A 19,343-nucleotide genomic window follows, 5' to 3' on the forward strand; every position below is an offset into this window, starting at 1 on the left:
GAACTTGAAGGTATTCGAAGTTTGTTTTCGATAGATCCGATTCAGGGATGGGCCAAAAACATCGATAGTCGCAATCAAGCATCGATGTTTCCTTAAAAATTGTTGAGATGAATTTTTACGGCAGGCAAATTGATTAATTCTCGTAAATAAACTAAGCAATCTGCGAGAAAATCGTTTCTCTCATCAGCAATCATGTTGCGCATCTACCAGAATTCATACCGGTAAGCAGGCGGCGTCCCCAAATGCAAAGGCCAAAGGTTTTGCTAAATTTTTCGTACCGATTTCGTCATCAGCAAGGAATCTATTATTTTCATCTGTGTTCTATCCGTAGGCGTACCGCGAGAAAGGCTGTTGTATACTCCACGAAAGTTGCCTGCTGTAATCATTCCACACTCTGCAACATCACCGGTCATCAGCGGAGCTCTCGGGGTCATGGGAACGGGAGTAGCAATGGAAATGGCCGCCACCACGAGGAGTTCTTGTTGGCCGGCAATCCAGCGCGGGGATGGCAGATGCCTCCCCCCTCACGTGGCTACGGCATGCTGGTGGTTCGCATCCTTCGAGGTGCTCTTAAGCTGCGGTACCTCGTCCTGGGCGGTGCGATAGGCGGGGGCGTGTCTCTCAGTAAAGTAAGTTTCGCAAATTATATAACTTCGATTTGCGAAGGTACATTTTTTGGTTTGATTTTAGAAATACGAGGACTGGAAGGAGGGTCTGCCAGATATGAAGTGGCTGCAGGATGCTCTACCTCAGGGCGAGCGCTGGAGTCAGTTTTCGCAGAATCTCATCGAGGTGGGCAGTCTGGTGAAGACCGCGATTGATATCGGTGAGTTGCAGTTCCTTAACCGCCACCACGCCTGTCTTCTCTCACTATAAATGGTCTTCACGGCGGGATATTTTCTGGAAGGGTATTTGCAAATAACCTTTAAAACTTTGACAGACGATTATCTTATGATTATCATGGGTTTCTCTAAAATAGTACAACCCTAACTTTGTAATATAACATTGTAAATTAGCTTATTGGAGTATGTGTTAGCCTTACGCTCTTCTTATAGTTTTTAATTGCGTTTTCCCATAACTGGTTACATTTTAACCGAATTTATCTATTTTCTGTTTGCATTTTTTGCTCACCTCATTCCTCGAGTTACGATTCAATTAATTGATATTGATATTATTGGCTGCCTGGCTTGATTTGCTTGTAGATCCGAAGCTCAAGCAGCTGGGCGAGGATAAATTGTCGGAATGGCGCACCTGGTTTGACAGTCGTCTGGAAGATGCCATCGAGGCGGCCGACTATCAAGGAGTTCAGATTGTCGAAAGTAGGTTACACAATTTTAAAATCACACTGCCTCCCTGCTTTGGGCCTATTTAAAGTGAGAGAACCCTGCCCTCTGTAATCGAGACTTATTTTTATATCTGTTGTAGCCAAAGAGGATCTCAAAGCCAAGACGACAGTGGCAGCTTTGGGAATCACCACGGACGAAAGTCGCAAGAAGTATGGTATGTCATAATTTAATACTTTTAGAGTCGAATCTTTACTAATAAAGCCTCATTTTACAGAAAAGCTGCAGAGCCAGGTTGAAACATTGCAAACGGAGATCATGAACGTCCAAATAAAGTACCAAAAGGAGTTGGAGAAGATGGAAAAGGAGAACCGCGAGCTGCGCCAGCAGTTCCTTATCCTCAAGACGAACAAAAGGACCACGGCAAAGAAAATTAAAAAGTCTCTGATTGACATGTACTCTGAGGTGCTGGATGAACTGTCGGGCTACGATACGGGCTACACGATGGCAGATCATTTACCCCGAGTAGTTGTCGTTGGAGATCAGAGCAGTGGCAAGACCTCTGTTCTGGAATCCATCGCAAAGGCACGCATTTTCCCCCGTGGCAGTGGCGAAATGATGACTAGGGCGCCCGTAAAAGTTACCCTGGCCGAAGGACCCTACCACGTGGCCCAGTTTCGGGACTCGGAGCGGGAGTACGACCTGACCAAAGAGTCTGATTTGGCGGAGCTGCGACGGGAAGTGGAATTCCGAATGCGGGCTTCAGTGCGCGGAGGCAAGACTGTGAGCAATGAAGTCATCGCCATGACGGTGAAGGGTCCTGGTCTGCAGCGGATGGTTCTAGTCGATTTGCCGGGCATCATTTCCGTAAGTTCTTCTGAGATATTTTTTAACAAAATCCTAATGATTAACTTCTTTAGACCATGACAGTGGATATGGCTTCCGACACCAAAGATTCGATCCACCAGATGACAAAGCATTACATGAGCAACCCCAACGCTATTATTCTTTGCATCCAAGATGGTTCTGTGGACGCTGAGAGGAGTAATGTAACGGATTTGGTCATGCAATGCGATCCTCTGGGGCGACGCACAATTTTTGTCCTCACCAAAGTGGACTTGGCGGAGGAGTTGGCCGATCCCGACAGGATACGAAAAATACTCTCTGGTAAACTGTTTCCCATGAAGGCTCTTGGATATTATGCAGTGGTTACGGGACGTGGGCGCAAGGACGACAGCATAGATGCCATCAGGCAATACGAAGAGGACTTTTTTAAGAACTCTAAACTTTTTCAGTGAGTACTTGTAATATAAATCCATAAATCAAAACTCACTTTTTCCAACTTAGTCGCCGTGGTGTGATAATGCCCCATCAAGTAACCAGCCGGAATCTGAGTCTCGCCGTCTCAGACCGCTTCTGGAAGATGGTGCGGGAAACCATTGAGCAGCAGGCAGATGCATTTAAGGCTACCAGATTCAATCTGGAAACAGAATGGAAGAACAACTTCCCCAGGTAACAAAAAGTGGGTCTTGCAAAAATTAGCACCATTTAACAATTCATTTTTAGATTGCGCGAATCGGGACGGGACGAGCTGTTTGATAAGGCCAAGGGCGAAATACTGGACGAGGTGGTAACGCTCTCGCAGATCTCAGCTAAAAAGTGGGATGATGCACTCACTTCGAAGCTTTGGGAGAAGCTGTCCAACTATGTGTTTGAGAATATCTACCTGCCCGCCGCTCAGTCAGGTTCTCAAAGTAATATTTTGTAGGCTAAGTTGTAGGTCGTAAGCCGGTACCGTCAACGTCATCGTTGGGGGCACGTCAATACTCGTTATCGCCCGTCGCTCGCCTTGTGATACATCGCTCTATGTTGTCGTTAAATGTGTGTTGAGGGAAAGCCCGTGTCTTGTAGTTCACATTCACGTGTTCCTTTAAATAATGCGTCGTAAGGTTTATTTTGTTTAACTTTCCTTTTATCATAATTTCGCGTTCGTAAGGGAATCACATGCGCCGAAAAAAAACTCTCAAACCGGTTCGTGGCTCCTGCGACTCTAAATATTTTAATGCTCATTTGAATCATGAGTGTAAATTTACTGTGTAATCCCCGACAACCGTCCGGCGATTTGAACTCCATTAGCACCGTACCCTTCTTTCCGTTTCCCGAAAATAGTGACTAAGCCGAGACTCGTCACAGGTTCGCTGTCATGTGCGCTGCCGGAAAGTGTTATAAGCGAAGATTTACGAGCACCTGTAACGAAACCAGATTTTTGGTAATTCGGCTCTCAACAGGAGAATGTATGTGATATCAGCCAAACACGTTTGTCCCGCTCGGCTGGGTGCTGGGTGTTTACTTTGCATTTTATGACAGATCCGTTAATTTACCCAATGAATTCAGCCAAATCAATGTCTAATTGACACAAATTGCACTCCACCAAGTTAGGAATGTCGATTGTTTTTTTGCTTTCTTTATCATTTCATTGTATTTGTGTGTTCCACAGAGTATTCGATTAAACTAATTAGTTACAATATTCTGTTCTAGACTCCTTTAACACGATGGTGGACATAAAGCTCCGTCAGTGGGCGGAGCAGGCACTGCCCGCCAAATCTGTGGAAGCCGGCTGGGAAGCACTGCAGAACGAGTTTCTGTCGTTAATGGATCGCGCGAAAAAATCCCAAGATCACGATGGAATCTTTGATCACCTGAAGGCTGCTGTCGTGGATGAGGCTATCAGGAGGCACAGCTGGGAGGACAAAGCCATCGATATGCTGAGGGTCATCCAATTGAATACGTTGGAGGACAGGTTCGTTCATGACAAGTCCGAGTGGGATCAGGCGGTCAAGTTCCTGGAGACCTCCGTCAACGCCAAGCTTGTGCAGACGGAAGAGACTTTGGGACAAATGTTCGGACCTGGTCAGTGGCGGAGATTAACCCATTGGCAGTACCTCACTCAGGATCAGCAGAAGCGGAGAAGTGTTAAGGGAGAACTAGATAAAATACTAAAGAATGATTCGGTAAGATTATATCATATTTGCTTGTTTATTATTCATAATTATAATTGTTTTTTATCTTATAATTTTAGAAACACTTGCCCACGTTGAGTTACGATGAGCTGACGACAGTTCGAAAGAATCTGCAGCGGGATAACGTAGACGTTGACACGGATTACATTCGCCAGACGTGGTTCCCCGTATACAGAAAGTAACTTTAAAGAATTGATCCGAATATAGCAACTGGTGACACATGCTTCCATTTCAGACACTTCCTGCAGCAGGCGCTACAACGGGCCAGGGACTGTCGCAAGGCCTACTACCTGTACACCCAGCAGGGAGCCGAATGCGAGGTGAGCCGGAAGAGACATCTTAGGTGTATCAATTAATAATGATCCTCGTCTTCTTTCAGATCTCCTGCAGTGACGTCGTCCTTTTCTGGCGCATCCAACAGGTTATCAAGATCACGGGCAATGCGCTGCGCCAGCAGGTGATCAATCGGGAGGCGCGGCGCTTGGACAAGGAGATAAAGGCGGTGCTGGACGAGTTCAGCGACGATGAGGAGAAGAAGGCGCACCTGCTCACGGGCAAGCGTGTTCTGCTGGCCGAGGAACTGAGTAAGTTTGCCGACAGATCTGATTGAATTTAGGCGCCAATTAAATTGTCAATTAATTTGATCTGTTTGCTTGACAGTCAAAGTGCGACAGATCCAGGAGAAGCTGGAGGAGTTCATTAATTCATTGAACCAGGAGAAGTAGTGTGTGTTCGTGTGCCATGACCAAAGACACATCAATCGAGGCGTTACTTATTTAACTGGATGATATAGTCTAAGCCCACATTTCAAATGTTTGTTCATAGTCACGCTTGAGCCCTTAGTTAAGCTTACTTTGTGCTGCGAAAGTAATAAACCAATAGATCGTTAGTTTGTATTACCGAATCGTCTTTATTGTTTATGAATTATTTGTTGTAACCTTATGTCGCATGCAATGCAATGTAAACTCATTAATTTAAATGTAATACAAGTCATTCGGTATTAAAATGTAATTGTAATTGATAAACGTAAACGCGAAACGCACTCAACGTGCTGAGTATGTAGCGGTCCGTGTATATCTGTATTTGTTTCTGTATTCGTATCTTTATAGTGTAATATATATATATTTAAATCTGTTTGCATAAGAGCACAGCACTTGCACCAGATGCCTCATCGTGTGGGTTGATTTTTCGTTTTGTCCACGATCGGCACACGGCTAAGCCCACGATGCATCCGCATTTGGGATTCGGGATCGACATCGTAATCGGGCGGGAGCAATAACCTCTCTAACAGTCGGACGATCGGCTGGTGGAGAGGTGTCTTTGATTGATTGATAAACATACTAAATATCTATCTGGCTAGCTAGAGGTTTTGTGTGTCTATATACACGTCCGTGGTGTGGCGTACCAGTATCTCTTACAAGATAAACAAATGCTCTTATGTTCTCCTATCTCGGTTAAATAACTCAACAAACGATTCTTAACTTGGCAGTCGACTTGTGGCCCAGCCAAAGCCATGTGCACGCTGCTTATAGCTAACATAAATGGTATTAATAATGTTTTCGGTTATCCTCCGCTTAACCTAGGCTGCTAAATTCTACATCCACTCCGGGCAACTGCTCCACTAAAGCTTATAGAAACATACTTTGAACACTCCTCACTCTTTTCTGATTGAGTGCTTTTTCACTTTTTTTTTCATTTTAGTTCTTCTACTGCTCTAGTTTTTTTTGTTTGTTTTTTTTTTTTTTTTGGGGTGTGTATGATAGGCACTCGATATCGCTGAAGGCACAAACATTACGCTTAGTCTAATCTTAACGTATCAAGTACTCGGAACACGCTTCCGCGCTCTGTTTTCATTGATCCGCTCCTCGATCTCCGTGTCACCAGAACTGACTGATTGGCCAATTATGGTTGTCCAAATAGTGGAGATAGTTACGGCTGCGATGTCAATGTGGTGTCTGCTGCTTAGATCCATCGCTGGAGCACCTTAGGCCGCCGGCAGAGTGGTTTGCTTCGCATTGCGGTTCTGCTCCCACCTGCTCACACAGGTGAGTGGGTAGCAGAGGAAGGCCGAAAGCAGGATCAGTCCACCGGCAAAGTAAAAGGCGGCATCATAGCTCTTGGTCATCGCATAAAGACCACCTGTGGATGGAAAGGATATGCGTTAATAATTATTATTACATTTAATAAACTTAAGTTCCTTATCTTTAAGGAGGAATGCCTCTGAGTCAAAAACAAATGATTGGACAAAAAAAATTATCAAAAATATAAATGTATAAGCAAAAAGAATTGTTTAAAATAAACTTTAATCTTGATATGGAAATTAAGTATCATTATGACTTGTTAGATAAGAAAATAAGAACTATTTAGAGGCAATTACTCACCGGCAATGGGACTGCCCACGGTGGCGGCAATGCCCTGGAAAAGCATCAGGAATCCGTAGGCGTTGGTGAGGTTCTCCAGACCGATCAGGTCTACGGCGATCAGGGATCGCAGCGCCGAGAAGCAGGCAATACAGATACCGAAGAACAGGGCAAAGGTCCACTGGCTGGCAGTGTTGATAATGACACCACTGAAGATCGTGGCAATGCCGCCGGCGGTCAGGGCGAAGTTGTTTAGCCACAGTGGCTTTATGGCTGGGAAGGAGCTGATAGATCCACAAACAATCCTAGCAAAGGTGTTGACCAGTCCAATTCCACCTAGCACTCCGAGTGCCGTTTCCTTGTCCATGCCACCGTCGACGGCACGCTCTACCAGGAAGGAGAAGGGCACAAAGAAGCCCATCATGGTCAGGAAACCGCTGAATGCGAGGCACATAAAGGCAGGCGATTTGAGCAGCGTAGTGTCCAACATGGTCGACAGAGTGCGACGCACTGCCTCCGGACAGATGCGGCAACCCTTCTGGCGATCCTCGAGCATGTCCTGCTTGGTGGGCAAACGTGTCACGGACATGTGATATGCCAGGGAAGTCTGCGACTGGTACTGGGGAATCCGGGTCAGTGATCCAGTGAAAAAGATATCATCGCGGTACATGGGTCTGGACGAGGAGTGCGACTGTCCATGGTTGGGGTCCTGGGCTCCGGCGACGGCTCGCTTGCCAATGTCCTGGGGGCGGCGGCCAGAAACGGTGTGACGGCGTGCCTGGATGGTCACCGGCTTGGCCTCCGTCTCCAACAGGTTATCGTTCTCCGCCTCCTCCTCGTTCTCACCCACGGTGGTCAGCTCCTTGTGCAGGTTGAAGGTCAGTTGCTGGGGATCTCCGTTTGGTGTGGTGGGCTGGGACTTGCGCAGCTGCTTCAGCTCAGTACCCTTGCTGCCAGGTGCCGTGCCCGAAGGCCTCCTCTCCAGATTCATGCCCTTGAAGATCTCCTGGGCGGTGGGGTAGTGGTTGCGCTGCGAGGCACCCATGTACGTGTTGTGGGCTGAGTTGGGCATGGAGTAGGCGAACCGGCCCTCCGGCAGCGGCTTGGTAAAGGCGGCCTGGTGGAGCTGTGGGGTGGGGGCCACCGTATTGCCATGCCCGTTCAGTTTGCTCTTCTCCTGCTCGTCGCCTTCCTCGTTGGAAACAGACAGCGTGATGGGCTGGATGGGCCGGAAGGCCAGGCCGAAAAGAGCGCATGACAGGACAATGGCTCCCTGGATGGCCAGGGTTTCGCGCCAGCCCATCTTCAGTAGGACATTCGTCAGGGGGGCGAACACGAATGTGCCCACGCCGGAGCCGCACATGGCCACTCCGGTGGCCAGAGCACGCCACTTCTCGAAGTAGAAACCGATGATGACCACAGACGGAATGTAGACCATGCAGAAGCCGATGCCGCCCAGAATGCCATAGATTAGGAAAAGGTACTCCACACTGGTGGCGAAGTACGACAGCCCAAAGCAAATGGCAGCAAAGACGGCACCCGCCATAGTCACCGGACGGAATCCAAATCGATTGGCCATGGCGCTCACAAATGGTCCGGCCATCAGGTAGCAGCCACTGAGCAGGGAGGACACGAATGCCACATAGCCCTTGCTTACGTTGAACTCAGCCATCAGCTGTTCCTGGATAAGCGGCGAGCAGAACACGATTCCATCGATCACCGTGCAGCAGAGGAACGAGGCCACCATCACCACCCATGCCCAGCCGCTGTCCGGCGGTACTACGACGGCCGCTTCCTCGATCTCCTCCTCATTCTCTGGCTTCTTGTCGCCCGGTTGCTTGGACACCAGGGCATTGGACGCCTGCTCGTCCTGCGGCCTTGCCTGCTGCTGTGTGGCCATGGTCTGGAAACGGACCTACGAAGAGAAAGTGGTGATCAGTGTGGATTCATTTTGACGAAATAAGATCGGTTCTATGATTGCGCAAGTGTTTACCAAATCGAATGGCCTTCGCATTGCGTATACGCCCCCATGGTTTCCCTATGCTTTGCATGGATAAATCTATTTTTAAGTGTCACGTGCCCAGATAGCCGTACAATTGAACATTTGCCATTTGGTTTGGTTCTGCTCTCCACCTGTACAGGTATCTGTGTTACTACAGTCAAGGGTAAATTTCTAGTTCTAAGTATGGAGTTTCTTTGACATCTTAGAGATGTCTAAAAAATCAAATATCTGTACAGTGTATCTGTAAAAATACTTCAAAATAGAACAATTAATTTACTTTTAGCATTGTCACTTCTAAATTATAAATTTATAAACATTTTTTTGTATATAATTTGTCCTTTATTATAAAGAAAATATAAAGACTACTTGAAAAAAGACTACTTATTAAAAGACTAATTAATAAAATACTACTTCTTAAAAGACTACTTAAATGAAAGGTTGAATAGGTTTCATATCTAATAGTTTCTTTATTATTTACTTAATTGTTTAAATACCAACAGAGATCCTTTAAAATAGGTCTAATATCAGTCAGGAATAACCAAGTCACAGCTACTCTATTGTTTGAATATTATAACTTTTTAGAATGAGTTTCTGTTTGGAATAAGTTTCTTATCTCTTATAGAAGACCCATCTATTAGTATTTAAAATGTTTCAAAAAACAAAATGCTCTTCACTTCCCCGCAGCTATATGTATTTGCGAAATATCTGCAGAATGGTGCGTAGAGCGAAAGGCTTTTGGTGTTTATCACATCACATATGTATACGTCAATGGGTCGGCAGATGGCGCCGACAGGGAGGGAGGCCTGGGTTGGTGGGTGGGTGGTGGTTGGACAGTTCTGTTTGGTGGATTGTCAAACGTCAGGAACGGACAGGGCCATGGCCAAGAGTGCGTCAACCAGGCAGCCGAAGAAGCAGAAGCACCAGTCGATCGAGAAGACCAGAAATCCCGAACACCAAACACCAAATAGCAAATGGAATTTGCAATTATGTATCCGAAATAGCTATCCCCCCAGTTGGGTGGAGTGTAGAAATAATAATCTTTCAGTATGCCAGGCACACGGGTATAGGTAGGAACAGTACATATTTATATGAGCGAGTGTGCTCCGTAGATTTCGCCTTTTCTTTTGATTGCTTTTCTTGTTTGTCCACATCTTGCGGCTAACAAACTTTTGGCCTTGGCACATGCTTTTATCCGCTAATCTAATCTGTGATCCGCCGTGGAGCGACAGGCCCAGAAACAGCTTTGTGACTGCCGTAAAGCGGATGCTTACATGTCCCTATCATGGTGTCTAAGATCCCCCCATTGAGACGTTATTTCTTTTATTTTGTTTACAATTTATGAAGAAGATCTACAATTAAGTCTGGTGAGCTCAGAAATTGTGATAGCAGGGATTTACGATCCAAGGATCTGAGATTGTATCATTAGCGGGAGATAGAGCCGGATAACTGACTGATAATCGGTGGCACCTACCCGGCTTGGGTGTCTACATTCCATAAATTAATTGATTATTTTACCAGATTTTGGCCAGACGTTATCACGGTGGATTTGCACCGGCTACGGCTTAACCCGGACAGTAAATGGCTTATGGCCCTCCGATAGGGATTCGCGCCTGGCAACGGCTAGCCCCAGTTGAAGCCCCAACCACGTGACAGGGCCCAAGTTTGATAATTTCATTTCCTTTATGACCGAATTTCGGCTATACACCGCTATAGAGTCGTATCAATTGACCAGGCGAATTTATGGCATCCCATAAAGAGACCCATTGAGGCGATAGGCACAAAGGTCTGGCTCGATTTTGTTTATTGAGCAATCGAATCGAAAGTGTTGCGACACCTCCACTCCACTCCACGCACCACGCTCCATCCTTAGGCCAATCAAAACAGAATAATAACACACCCATAAGACCCTCATTCCCCATTCGATCCCTGCTCGTATTTCAGATTTTGTTTTCATTTTCATGCCCAAATGACCATGCCGGCATGAGGCGGCATGAGGAAATGGCGGCATGTTGGCCACGGAGCACGGCTAGCCGGGTTCTGGGAATCCAGAACTACAACCAGAACCAGAGAAGGGCCAGTCGAAGGAAGCCCTTCAAGTGCTTCTTGCCGTAACTGACTTGCAACAGCGGCGACAACAGCGACGAGTATAAATAGACATTAGCATTTACTTGTTGCCACGATCCCATATTGTGGTCGAAAGTGAGGCGCTGGGCCGAAGACATCTTCGAGCTACAAATTGGCAAGGGGGACGCCACACCTAGATAGGGTCTAGGCATTGGGGTATCATGGCTGTCTCAAGGGTTTTCAAACAAAACTTGGAGTATACCACCAGGAATGGAAGAACAATTAAAAAATAATAAAATTGGAAAGAAGTTAGTGGTATCTGATAGCCATATTTAAGAAGGTCAGAGATAAAAATTAATAGAATTCTAAATCAAATTTCCTGCTTTAATTTTTTATGATTATCTTCAACTATCTTCAAGATGGAACTTTTTGAAAACTAAGCAATATAATTGCATAAGAATCGTTGCATAAGAGCATCCAAACATTGGGTTGGAAAAGTCTAGCTGGCATACTCTCCGTTTTGTTTGTTTCCCGGTGGGTTTGGCCCCACAAATGGCGGATAATGTGACACGGCTCCTGTGGCCTCCATGGCCTCCACGAGCACCCTGCCCTGTTCCTCCCACTGTGTGTAAGCTAATCCAGCTGCGAGCCACCAACTCCTCATCTCTCAGCCCGCATTCCTAAATGTTTTTTTTTGTGGAAGAGAAGGAGGAGGTCGCCAACAGTTGTCAGCAGCAATTGCGAGCGTTGACAGCGCTTAAATTGATGCCCGTCGATTGAATTAATAAATGTTATAGGTAAACACATATGGCCATAAAAGGAGGAGAGCCGCCGGCCGCCGATGAGGCCGGCGGGGTGGAGTCCGGCCAGACGAAGAGGCCTCGCCGCAGACGGAAACGTAGACGTAGACCGTGTAGACAGTATAGACGGTGACTTCTTAAGATGTTCTCCTGCTTGAAAACTTCTGGTTTTCCTTTAATGTGCACATGTATCTACAAGTATTTGTATCTTTATCTGCGACTGTCTGTCTTGCTCGTGTGTGTGTGTTGTTGTTGTACACACATTGCACACACTTGTAGTGCATGTCTCTTTTTATTTTTAACACTAAACTGTAGGCGTCCGGTTGTACGTCCTCCATTCTCTTAAAGATATCCCTCTTCCCAGAGACCCGCCTTCCCTACTCTATCGTGCGATCCAATCCGTTTGTCATCGTGCGTGTAGACCCATTTAGATAGTCTTCTGGGACAGGTTCCCAGTAGCCGGTAGTCTCATCTGAGCGCCACAATTTGTAGGTACAAGTGAAGCAATAAAGTAAAACGACTTTATGCTCAAAATATTAATTAGTTTTGTGCTCGTCCCAAAATGGAGCCATAGACCTAAAAGGCAGGTCTTTCTTTGCTCGAAATAGTGGCATTTTAACAATCCCACTTGTTTGGTTAATGATTATTTAATTTCTAGTGAGTATAACAAAAAAACTTTTAATTAAGGCTAATGATAATAACTATTATCTTTTGTAACTTGGGCTTTTATAGAATATCTTACAATAGAACAATTAATAAAATCTTCTTCAGATCATTTTGTTCTTCAAATAGTCTTCCCCAACTCTTTCCACTTCCTGTTTACCAATTGACCCCATTCCGGATGGGATTACAAACACTTCAGGGCAGCTGCCACCTCAAGTTCATTGCTCGGCCTTTCACCCAGCGGATTCAAGGAGGAGTGCGCTAGCTAGCTCCAGATATGAGACGTTTTGAGGGAAGTATCTTTTTGGGGCGAAAAGATACTGTGCGTCTGACACCGTTAGCTATCTTATGCGGGGCATTTGGCACTATCAGTGGCACTCTGTGGCTTCTGTAGCCTCTGGCTGCTTCTACTGACCACCATCACTATCGGCACGAACAAAGACCGCGACAATTAGTGGAGCGATCAATGGTCGCTGGGGTCTGGTCTCCTCTCTTTTGTCGGAAGTAGAGCATGGGATTCATAATCAATTAACATGTTCAAATCATGGAAAATAAGTGCAAGTCGCGTAATTATTATTCCAAATTGAAAATCGAGAATCAAGAGATGGGAGGGCTCTGGGTGGCTGCATGTCGTGATTTGTGTGTTTGTCGACTGGTATTTATATATTCATTTATTGGGTTATCTGCACGTGGCTTTGTCAGGCTCTTTCCTCTTCCATCTGTTCGTCCGGGCAGTGCGTTGTGTCATTGTCTCATGACGCAGTCAGCCCCCCAAGCTTCCAGCTTCCAGCTCTCAGCTTTTCAGTTCCCAGTTTCCAAGTTGACCCCGAATCGAGCAACTAAGCAAACTGAGTAACCAAGCAGCAATTTTCCGATAGGATGTGATTTTACACTCGAACAAAAAAGTAGAAATACTATTTTTAAATCTCTTTACGATTTTTACGATTTTTTAATATCATTATATAATTCCCATTTTATTGCCTCAAATTGAATTTTGTTCCAGACCTTTCGACAAATAAACATTCGTTTTTTTATGTACTCTGATCTAAATGATCCGACCCCGACATTGGCGCCAAAATGTTTTTTGCTTTCCAATGATATTCCTTTATTTTTTTGTTTTTGTTATTACAGGCGATCTGATAAGAAAATCAAGGAAGCAAACAAGCTGCAACTGCAGCTCTAAAATTGGCTTAATCTCGTTGTCAATATTTACAGGCCGATTATCGATCTCTCTGACTGTGTGAAAAATAAAAATTTCCACCGTCTGGGGTTTATTTTTAAGAATTTCAAGCCCGGCTTGAAGAGAAAAAGCAAACAGCACGCAAGCGCACCCGACCATGTCGAAGAATGAGAAACCCAAGTCAAGTTCTTCCACCGAACAGTTGAGAAAACCCCAATATTTATGCTATTTGGCAATGGGTCTTGGCCCGACTCGCAATCTGTGGGCATATTAAATGCAGAAAACATGTTTGCCGCTTACAAATTTTCCCAAAAAAAAACTCCTAAACTCCTAATTAGCTAAAAAATATTGAAAAGTAGTTTCAAACATGCCACTTGTGAGTCAGATTGATTAATTACCGAGAGCAGAGCAATTAAGCCAGTGGAGTGAGACTAAATTGGGTCATTGGCATCTTGCAGTTCTAATGCTTCGCCTTTGACGTGCGTCACGGCCCATTGATATGAATATGGATGTGGTTTAAGTCGGTTTTCGATTGTGGGTTTTCGGTTTAAGTTTCTGACTTTTTCTGCCAAGTGCTGCTTAGATTCGGAAGGAGGGCAGTCTGAGGCCCAGGATGTTAAGGCCTTTGCCAGGTTATCTTGGCTTTATCATAATTGACACTAGTCTTGGCACATTTTTCTCCCAAAAACCGAACACCTGCCCTTGGGAGTGTTGGGTTGTTTTTGTTTGCTTTTTGCCGGCAACCGGTTGGCCAAAATGCCAAAAAAAAAATTCGATCGCTTAGTCACCCAATATTGGAACGGGCGAAAGGCGTGTTGCAAACGGAAAGATAAAGTCGAGAGCTGGCGTCGAGATTTGCATATGGAATTAATGCCAATATACCGCCATAATTACAAGAAAAGTTGTGTGATGCAGGTGGTGCAGAAGTATCTCGCAGATACGATACATAGGCTTAGCAGTAGCACCCTGGTCGCTAGCAGCTAGCTATCGATCTAACGTAAGCTGATTGTCTTTGTTCAAGTTCAGGGAGGAGGTGGTTTTAAACAGGCAATAACCGGGTGAAAAACAAAGCGAAATAGCCAATAGCAGCAACAAAGAAAGCCTCATTTCCTGGTATTTGACTGCCCTTTTGGCCATAAACGTAAAGTGGTAACATGGCCTGTGCGTCCGTGTTGCGTGGAGTATGGAGTGTGGAGTGTAGAGTCGAGTCTTGTCTTGGGAGTTTTTGGCCAAAACCCGTTTTGAGCCAAGTCCAGAATGAGAGTGCGGGCGCGGTTCTGGGAGTTGCCTTCTTACCTCTAACTTATGCGATGTTGCAGCAGGGTCTCTATCCTCTCGAGTCTCGAGTCTCGTCTCTCGGCGATATTGTGTTTTTGTGGGTTTATTTTAGAACTTGGAAGCTTGTGGCTCGGTGGCTTATTTTTGGCGCGCTGCAAAGAATTTATTCTGGTGTGAGAAAGCGAAAGCAATCGAACGCGTACGCCGACGACACACAGTAAAAGCGAAAGTTAAAAGTCAACAGTGGCAGCAACAGCAGCAATAGCAGCAATAGCAATAGCAACAGCAACACCAAAAGCACAAGCAAGTAGGATCGACGTGAAGCGAAACAACACGCTTAAAAATACTTCTATCATATATGTATCAGTATCTGATTATACATATGTTTATATATTCGAAACAGCAGTAGCAGTAGCAGCCGTAGGAGCACAGCATATATATGTAGAGCATATAAATGCGGACCGCTTGTTTTATTCACTCCGGGGATCGGAATCGATGCGAGCAACCCGACGGACTAAAGATAACTAAGGGAAATCACAATGTGTTGGCAGTATAAACCGCACAGCAGAAAGCAGCAAAGCAGGCAAAGGCAGCAAGGCAGCTCGGCAGCACGGCAGCAACACCAACACACACCAGCAACACCATACGGCGGCAGGCTGCGATAGTGAGCGTGTGTATCTGTGTGTGCCGGAGAATTTTCAACTTTGTTGAAGAGCTGCCCGTGCCTGTGCTCTTGTTTGATTTAGCTGAGTTACATTCCCTGTTCCCAAAAACTATTCTGTTCTGAATGGATTCCAAATGGATCTGCTCAGTCTATTAGAACCAAAAGAAAACATGGCCCTATGCGTATTTGACGGATACGCAATGCAAAGTATCTTATTTAGTTCTCTGTTTCATTTCCTCTACATTTCTTGTATTTTTTGGGAGTGTTCTCTTGGTTTTCGAATTTTTGGGTGTTTTGGTGTTGCTTTTCTCGTATATCTTTGAACTTTTTTCCAGAGAAAAAAGAAACTACACATATATCGTTTATTTTCGTATTTTTGTATTCCCGAAATTATGGGCCACCTACCAGTAACAACACGATGATGAGTGTTTGCCCTCGTGCTATGTTGTGTGTGGGTCTTTGGCTTTTTCCACTACACCAAAGATAAACTCAAAAATGTGAATGAGCCCCATTCACAATGTGGCGAGAGAATAGTTTTTGGACTCTTGTTTGTACATCCAGCAGGTTACCGGCATTCGGCTTTCCGACATTTCTTCCAGAAATTCTTTCCAGAAATTATGAAATTGTAGCACTCTTTTTTTTGTTTATTTGTTAGATAAACCTGATTAGACGTATGTAATTAGTTAATCGCCGGCCGCAGAGGCCTTAAAATTGAAAGTCATGCCCAGCTTGAATTCATTAAGAGGGCCATGAACTTGTGCGTATTTCGAAAAGTACTTTAACCGATTCCCCAGTGATTTAACCGATTCCTCAGCCCCTTAGGGACTTCGGGTTTATCAGTCTTTCGTTTATCCGGTTGCGGACGTATTATCGCGTGGAATTTGCGAACTTTGGTCCCTGCTTAGCAGAAATTCTTTCTTAATAAAGTATATTTAAACTAAAACCTTAATTTCGATATCATTTCAGGTCAATTCCGTTTCCCTTTTCCATATCTGGATTGACTAATCAGAAAATTGTTGGGTTACTTTGAGTTTTGATTGATAAGCCGCCATCCACCATCCCCCAGCCCCTGAAAATCCCCTTCGGTGCAGTGATAAGGCTCCCAAATTATATGACCATGGGTGGCACGTCATAAAAATATATTGATTAGACAAATTAAATTCTTTTTCGAGTCTTGGCGAGGCAACATCTTACCTAACTTGGCCGGATTTAGTGATTAATCTAATCAGCATATTATAGCGGACATAAATATACGAATGCTTGCAATAAAACAAATCGTCTGGAGGAAACTATTTTTAATTTAATTTATTGAAAGCATATTATATAATAAAAATTTCATTCAGCATACGATTTATTATCACTTTACGCAGAATCTGTGACGTTGCGTTGTTTTCATCTAGCATCTATGCAAATCGCTTATCACGTATCAGTGCAATGTCAAATGGCTTGAGGTATTTCAGTCATGTGAGCATTTGTCAGCAAAAAATCTGGAGTTAAAAATGAAACAGCATCCAGATTGTACGATCGAAGTAAAAGCGGAATGCGGTGACTCATGCGCCCTAAAATGGTTACTAATTTTGCCAGTCTTTTTGAAGCTGATAAAAAAGTTCACTTGAAAACAACAACGTTTCAAATACGTTGCTTAATCAAGTTATAGCGAGCAGAAATGTAAATTTAAGATTAAGTCAAATGGAGATTCGGATTTTTTGTTGTAAGTTTAAAAAACTGTTAAGATCCAGGGCTGCAATAGCACTAGAAACTTTGGTACCTATTCGATAGGTACCAAATCTCATAATTTGAAATCTGTACACCGGATAGTCGATTTAAAAAAAAATATATAAAGAAAATGTTGATGGTTCTAAGGACTAAATCAAAAAAAAATATATAATATATGCATTTAAGTTTCAATATAGAAATTCCTCCTATATTTACTTCTGAGCAACATCGATAGTAATTACAAAAATACTATCGATTATTCAGCAGTTATTGTTCTAAACAGCAATTGTTCTCTTTGGTTTAAAACATGTATGAATGATTTTAAAATTTTTTTGAATCAAGAAGTGAGTTTCTATAATGTCCTGATCGGGGGAACGTAATTTCTCTGGGAACAACCCGGTTTAACGAGCTAAGTAGTGTTACCAGCTACCTTTTGGCACAAATTATCTAGAATATATGGCAACCCTGGTTTAGTTTTGTGCCATTATTCCCGCCGCCCCATCTGGTCTCTTTCTTTTTAACCTCTCGTTTTGGCAAGGTATGTACGCTCCACGTGGCTCCTCCCCTATTTTGCTAATTTTTAACTATTTTACGCAGAACGGGCGTTTTAATTGTCTACACGATAGTTAGGAAATCATGGGTAAGTTGCGGGAAAGTCGGGGATTCAAGTGAAATGATCGCATTGCGCCGGGAAAAGGTGAACAAATGGAGCTGTAAACGCCATGCGGCTGAATGGCTGAAAAGTGAACTAAAAACTAAAAATATGGCGAATCTGGTGAAAAATCGGAAAGATATATTGTTATGTCAATAACTTATGTTGCCAAACTGAAAGTGCCAGTGCTCTTGTGCCAAAATTCGCCACTCTCATATATTTACAATCCTTGGCTCTATCTAACCTCAAAGAGGAAGCCAAGCGCCGTACTAGCTACCATTTGTTTACGTTTTGTTGTTGCAGTGTGTAGAATGTGTTCCTTTAGCTCAAGGATTCCTTTTGTACTGTTTCAGGCAAGCCAAGAGGTCTGCGCACTGCTAGGAAGCATGTGAACCACCGTCGTGACCAGCGTTGGGCCGACAAGGACTACAAGAAGGCTCATTTGGGAACCAGATGGAAGGCCAATCCCTTCGGAGGAGCTTCCCACGCCAAGGGAATCGTTCTCGAGAAGGTGTAAGTATTCCACTGAAATAAACAAGGTGATATCACTCTACCATCCATGTCTCGTCGCCTCGCAGTATATTTTTGTGTTTTGTTTGGTTTGAAACTCAAATCACAGGATTATACTGTGAGATGCCAAGCGTGTCAGCAGCTGAAACAGTGCATAATTAAAGAATCCTATTTGCCCAACTATGCTAGATATGTTCCTTTATTTTCTAACGCTATTTTCCATTTATTTTTCAGCGGCGTTGAAGCCAAACAGCCTAACTCTGCCATCCGCAAGTGCGTGAGGGTTCAGCTGATCAAGAACGGAAAGAAGATCACCGCCTTCGTACCCCGTGACGGTAGCTTGAACTACATTGAGGAGAACGACGAGGTTCTGGTTGCCGGTTTCGGTCGTAAGGGCCACGCCGTCGGTGATATTCCCGGTGTGCGTTTCAAGGTTGTCAAGGTGGCCAACGTTTCTCTGCTGGCTCTCTACAAGGAGAAGAAGGAGCGCCCAAGATCTTAGATGATGCTACATCTAATATTTTTCCAGACGAACAGAGTTAGGGTTTTACAAACTAAATAAAAACAAAAAAAAGAAACACGTTGGCTAATGTTTCAATTAAATGTGATATATAAGAATAGATCAGAAAGTGGATTTAAATATTATTTCAAGTCCATTAAAGGAAATCTTTCAATTTAAAGTCTGCATCTGGTCCATTTTGGCAATTAAGGTGGTTATAAACAATCTATATACCCAAAATAGTTGTTTTAAAAAAATACTTTCATTTGAGCTGAGAAATAGACAGCGGAAAACGAATCTATCTTTTATTTTTCAGCCATTTAATATCTGAATGTAAATTTCATTAATAATTAAATGGAAATATAACAAAGAGCATGGCTAATTAATCTTAATATGGCCAAGATCACAATAGGCAGCAACCCTGGGTATTAACTAGGTGGCATCCTCAATCTGGTAGCACTGAGCGGAACTGTGCTGTAAAGTACGAAAGTTTTTAGTTGGCGCCATAATTTAAATTCAAAATAATGAACATAGTATATGAAAATGAAACAAGAAAATACTTCTTAAAAATAAATATTTATACAAACGCACTAAGATTTAATAGTTTATTATCCAGCTGGGGCACTCCCTGATTGTGTGCTCCAGCATCTCT

At 44.0% G+C, this 19,343-nt stretch overlaps 3 protein-coding genes and 1 long non-coding RNA gene across 7 annotated transcripts; 3 read left to right on the forward strand and 1 right to left on the reverse strand.

Moving 5' to 3' along the window:
* Positions 1-56: 56 nt before the first annotated feature.
* LOC6495742 (dynamin-like 120 kDa protein, mitochondrial) lies at positions 57-5,199 on the forward strand. 4 transcript variants are annotated; one of them, XM_001959440.4, is made up of 14 exons: positions 57-221; positions 332-629; positions 691-826; positions 1,203-1,319; positions 1,426-1,500; positions 1,561-2,150; positions 2,204-2,577; positions 2,631-2,795; positions 2,850-3,037; positions 3,822-4,294; positions 4,363-4,481; positions 4,539-4,623; positions 4,683-4,887; positions 4,964-5,199. In XM_001959440.4, the coding sequence occupies exons 1-14, from the start codon at positions 193-195 to the stop codon at positions 5,026-5,028; spliced, it is 2,919 nt and encodes a 972-aa protein (XP_001959476.1). In that variant the 5' UTR covers positions 57-192; the 3' UTR covers positions 5,029-5,199. The 4 variants fall into 4 exon arrangements, with proteins under 4 accessions (XP_001959476.1, XP_014763476.1, XP_032307080.1 ...); XM_014907990.3 differs by having other exon boundaries at positions 2,850-3,028; XM_032451189.2 differs by lacking the exon at positions 1,203-1,319 and having other exon boundaries at positions 2,850-3,028.
* Positions 5,190-15,207, reverse strand: LOC6494893. Its single transcript, XM_001959441.4, has 4 exons — positions 15,031-15,207; positions 14,669-14,802; positions 6,685-8,578; positions 5,190-6,442 (listed from the first exon to the last, which is right to left on the reverse strand). Exons 3-4 carry the CDS (start codon positions 8,561-8,563, stop codon positions 6,288-6,290), a joined length of 2,034 nt encoding a protein of 677 aa, XP_001959477.1. The 5' UTR covers positions 8,564-8,578; positions 14,669-14,802; positions 15,031-15,207; the 3' UTR covers positions 5,190-6,287.
* Positions 12,131-16,598, forward strand: LOC123257233. Its single transcript, XR_006507241.1, has 2 exons — positions 12,131-12,186; positions 16,281-16,598. It is a non-coding gene; the product is annotated as an uncharacterized LOC123257233 (long non-coding RNA).
* An 872-nt stretch (positions 16,599-17,470) lies between these two features.
* LOC6495743 (40S ribosomal protein S23) lies at positions 17,471-18,770 on the forward strand. Its single transcript, XM_001959442.4, has 4 exons — positions 17,471-17,568; positions 17,628-17,670; positions 18,036-18,195; positions 18,427-18,770. Exons 2-4 carry the CDS (start codon positions 17,667-17,669, stop codon positions 18,692-18,694), a joined length of 432 nt encoding a protein of 143 aa, XP_001959478.1. The 5' UTR covers positions 17,471-17,568; positions 17,628-17,666; the 3' UTR covers positions 18,695-18,770.
* The last annotated feature ends 573 nt before the right edge of the window (positions 18,771-19,343 follow it).

Source organism: Drosophila ananassae, chromosome 3L (genome assembly GCF_017639315.1).
Source record: "Drosophila ananassae strain 14024-0371.13 chromosome 3L, ASM1763931v2, whole genome shotgun sequence".
Classification (NCBI taxonomy): Eukaryota; Metazoa; Arthropoda; class Insecta; order Diptera; family Drosophilidae; genus Drosophila; species Drosophila ananassae.

Excerpts from the sequence above, each read along its gene's own strand:
- LOC6495742 (XM_001959440.4), top strand. The coding sequence starts at position 193 with ATGTTGCGCATCTACCAGAATTCATACCG. Across the intron at positions 222-331 it reads ATCTACCAGAATTCATACCG|GCGTACCGCGAGAAAGGCTG; the intron begins GTAAGCAGGCGG and ends TTCTATCCGTAG. Across the intron at positions 3,038-3,821 it reads CGCTCAGTCAGGTTCTCAAA|ACTCCTTTAACACGATGGTG; the intron begins GTAATATTTTGT and ends ATTCTGTTCTAG.
- LOC6494893 (XM_001959441.4), bottom strand. The coding sequence starts at position 8,563 with ATGGCCACACAGCAGCAGGCAAGGCCGCAGGACGAGCAGGCGTCCAAT. Across the intron at positions 6,443-6,684 it reads CGTGGGCAGTCCCATTGCCG|GTGGTCTTTATGCGATGACC; the intron begins GTGAGTAATTGC and ends TTCCATCCACAG.
- LOC6495743 (XM_001959442.4), top strand. Across the intron at positions 18,196-18,426 it reads GGAATCGTTCTCGAGAAGGT|CGGCGTTGAAGCCAAACAGC; the intron begins GTAAGTATTCCA and ends TTTATTTTTCAG.